This window comes from Toxorhynchites rutilus, chromosome 2, assembly GCF_029784135.1.
Source record: "Toxorhynchites rutilus septentrionalis strain SRP chromosome 2, ASM2978413v1, whole genome shotgun sequence".
In the NCBI taxonomy this organism is placed as follows: Eukaryota; Metazoa; Arthropoda; class Insecta; order Diptera; family Culicidae; genus Toxorhynchites; species Toxorhynchites rutilus.
Window position 1 is genome coordinate 202,570,752 of NC_073745.1, and position 2,912 is coordinate 202,573,663.

The 2,912-nt window shown below is 37.5% G+C and overlaps 1 protein-coding gene across 1 annotated transcript; it reads left to right on the forward strand.

The window, feature by feature from the left end:
- The first annotated feature begins 1,023 nt into the window (after positions 1 to 1,023).
- On the forward strand, positions 1,024 to 2,259 carry LOC129768858 (splicing factor C9orf78). The gene is made up of 4 exons (XM_055770794.1): positions 1,024 to 1,253; positions 1,312 to 1,426; positions 1,490 to 1,644; positions 1,694 to 2,259. Exons 1-4 carry the CDS (start codon positions 1,135 to 1,137, stop codon positions 2,169 to 2,171), a joined length of 867 nt encoding a protein of 288 aa, XP_055626769.1. The 5' UTR covers positions 1,024 to 1,134; the 3' UTR covers positions 2,172 to 2,259.
- The last annotated feature ends 653 nt before the right edge of the window (positions 2,260 to 2,912 follow it).

Sequence of the window (2,912 nt, forward strand, 5' to 3'; positions counted from 1 at the left end):
GATACTTCAGACGCCACTTTCCTTCGACGCTCGGAACGTCCGAAGTACGAAGCAGTCAACACAACACAAAGTCGTATTTCAGTCGTTTTGAGTATTTGTTTCTTTCAGGTGTTGTTATCGATTTCAGTGCAATTCGACGAGTAATAACAATAATAAACGGTCTTTAAAATGATATGCTGATATTTGGATTGCTGTTGAGTAGTTACCCTTAGAAAAATCCTCGGTCGAAAACTACTAAATACATTTGGTAATGCAAAATTAGTAGAATGTACAAATTTTTTGTACATATTTTCAACAAACCCGCATCCCTACCAGAGATTAGTATATTTTACTCGATAACATTAGTAAGCTTGGATATTGTCATATCTGAAAATTGGTGAGAAAAGCGCGTATTAACCATTTTCATTGTTCCCATAAGGCAATACGGAGGTATAATAAGGATATAATTCTGATACGTGCATTTCGGCGAGAAAATGTAGCCGATATTGGGCTTCCGAATCATGGTTCTGCTTGACATATGTGTTTATTAGTACGGTCGAAAATGACTATAGATTGGTAGTATTTACCAAAAAATTCGTTATATTTACTAATTATTTCTCTCAGTGTAGTATCAAATTCTTATCGTGCAACGTAATTTGTCCAATGTGGTAACGCGGTCAGTCAAAACGTCCAATGTAACATTTTTCGCTAATAGGCTTCAACTAGAAGCTAAAATCACGGAACACTGGTTACGATTGGTTTTTCATACTTATTATTGACGGGTGGTGGTGAAAGTAGTGATAAATATCGATACCCTTTAAGACAATTCGCGGAATAATGTTCCGGTCTTCAGTTTTGTTTTTCACGAGTTGGCGAAAATGCTACATTGGACATTTCCAAAAGTTACGCGAGAAATATTTGACCGAACAAACAGTGTACGGCCACACTTCTTGATTGTTTTTCTGTTTTTTATGTTCTATTACACGTAATGATAAAAGCTGCCATCTATTTACCCCTCGTAGATCATTGTCACTGAACTGTGAAGTTTTAGGTGGATTGTTTACAAATAAACTAATACGTGTTTGTATCGTTGGTTGAACTTTCATCATTTATGTGGATAAGTTCGATTATAATTCGCTTTTAGGAAAGAGCAAAATGTCAGAAGAAGAGCAATTGCCAGTAAAAGTAGAGTTTAAATCAAAATCCCGCAGAAACATCCGAAAGCGAAAAGATTCCGATGATTCTGTGGAAGAAACCAATGAGGATAATTTGCTGTAAGTCATCATGTTCTATCTTTTTAAAATATCAGTCCTAATGAGAATTTGTTAATAGATCCAAACTGGAAGAAATGAAAGACAGGCAGAAACTACGCAGCAAACCGAATGGAATCAATATTTTAAGTTTAGCAATAGGAAAAAAGATTTCCACCGAGGAGGGAGTTGCAAATGTGAGTCTCAAATTAACAGTCGCGAATACGACCTATTCTAATCTATTATTATATCTTCTACAGAAAGATCCTTTCAACGTGAAATCTGGTGGAATGGTGAACATGCAAGCCTTGAAAACAGGCAAAATAAAAACCGTAGAAGATCCGTACGATACCGGAATAGGAACGCAGTTTTCGGCAGAAACGAACAAACGTGACGAAGACGAAGAAATGATGAAGTATAAATATACACTTATTTTTGTGTTGGATATGATCTTTTTTTTCTAGATATATTGAAGACCAACTGAGCAAGAAGAAAGGTATCGCAAAGGAATCCAGCGGTGAAGTAGACCCCGATATCCCCAGCAAGTATCTCAGTCCCGAGGAAGCCGCTTTACTGTCGCTGCCATCTCATTTGAGTCATACATCATCCCAAAGGTCGGAGGAGATGTTGTCCAATCAGATGCTGAGTGGTATTCCAGAGGTAGATCTTGGAATAGAGGCAAAAATAAGAAATATTGAAGCTACAGAAGATGCGAAGCTTAAATTTCTTCAAGAACAGCAAAACAAGAAAGATCTTCCCTCTCACTTTGTGCCATCGAATATGGCCGTGAATTTCATTCAACACAATCGATTCAAGATTGATCAACCCGTACCGCAGAAAAGACGACACCCGCAGGAATCGGGCCGGGAAGACAAAGCGCCCAAAAAAGCCACCGATGATTATCATTTTGACAAGTTTAAGAAACAATATAGGAGGCATTGAATCACATAGAATGAACCGTAAAAATCTTTGATTGAAATAATTGTCGAACTGAATAAATAAAGGCGTCTATTTCAACTAGATTCCTCTAGCTTGTCTTAGTTTGTATATTTACTATGTTTGTGATTGTCAAAGGCGAATTGAACTCATTCTTCGCGTTCGACACACTATATTGATGAATAAACAATACAATATAAGTTTGAAATGTAATCGCCATATTCTACTTTATAATCATTAATTTCTTATATCTTAGAGGAAAGAGTGCAGATGGACGTAATATATACGGATCTGAAAGTTACATTTGATGAGATCAACCATAAAAACCTGCTCAGCAAACTTTCGCGACTTGGAGCATAACGTGGTTGAAATCGTACTTGACTGGAAGAACTCTTCGAGTGCGACTGGGCTCGTGTATCTCAGCCCTGCTGGGAGTCAGATGCAAACTGATTTATGCAGATGACCTTAAACTGTATGTTGTTGTTTACTCGATTGAGGACTGCCACTATCTTCAGGTTTTGCTGAATACTTTTATTGATTGGTGCCATCGCAATAAACTTCATATCAGCGTTCCAGAATGTGTGGTGATGACGTTTCACCCTCTATGAACCCAATCCTCTACGATCACTCTATTGAAAATGTAACGCTGCGTAAAGTAGATCGTGTAACAGACCTTGGTGTTCTGTTCGATCCGAAGTTGGATTTCAATCTTCACTACTCTTCTATCATTTGCAGAACAAATCGACA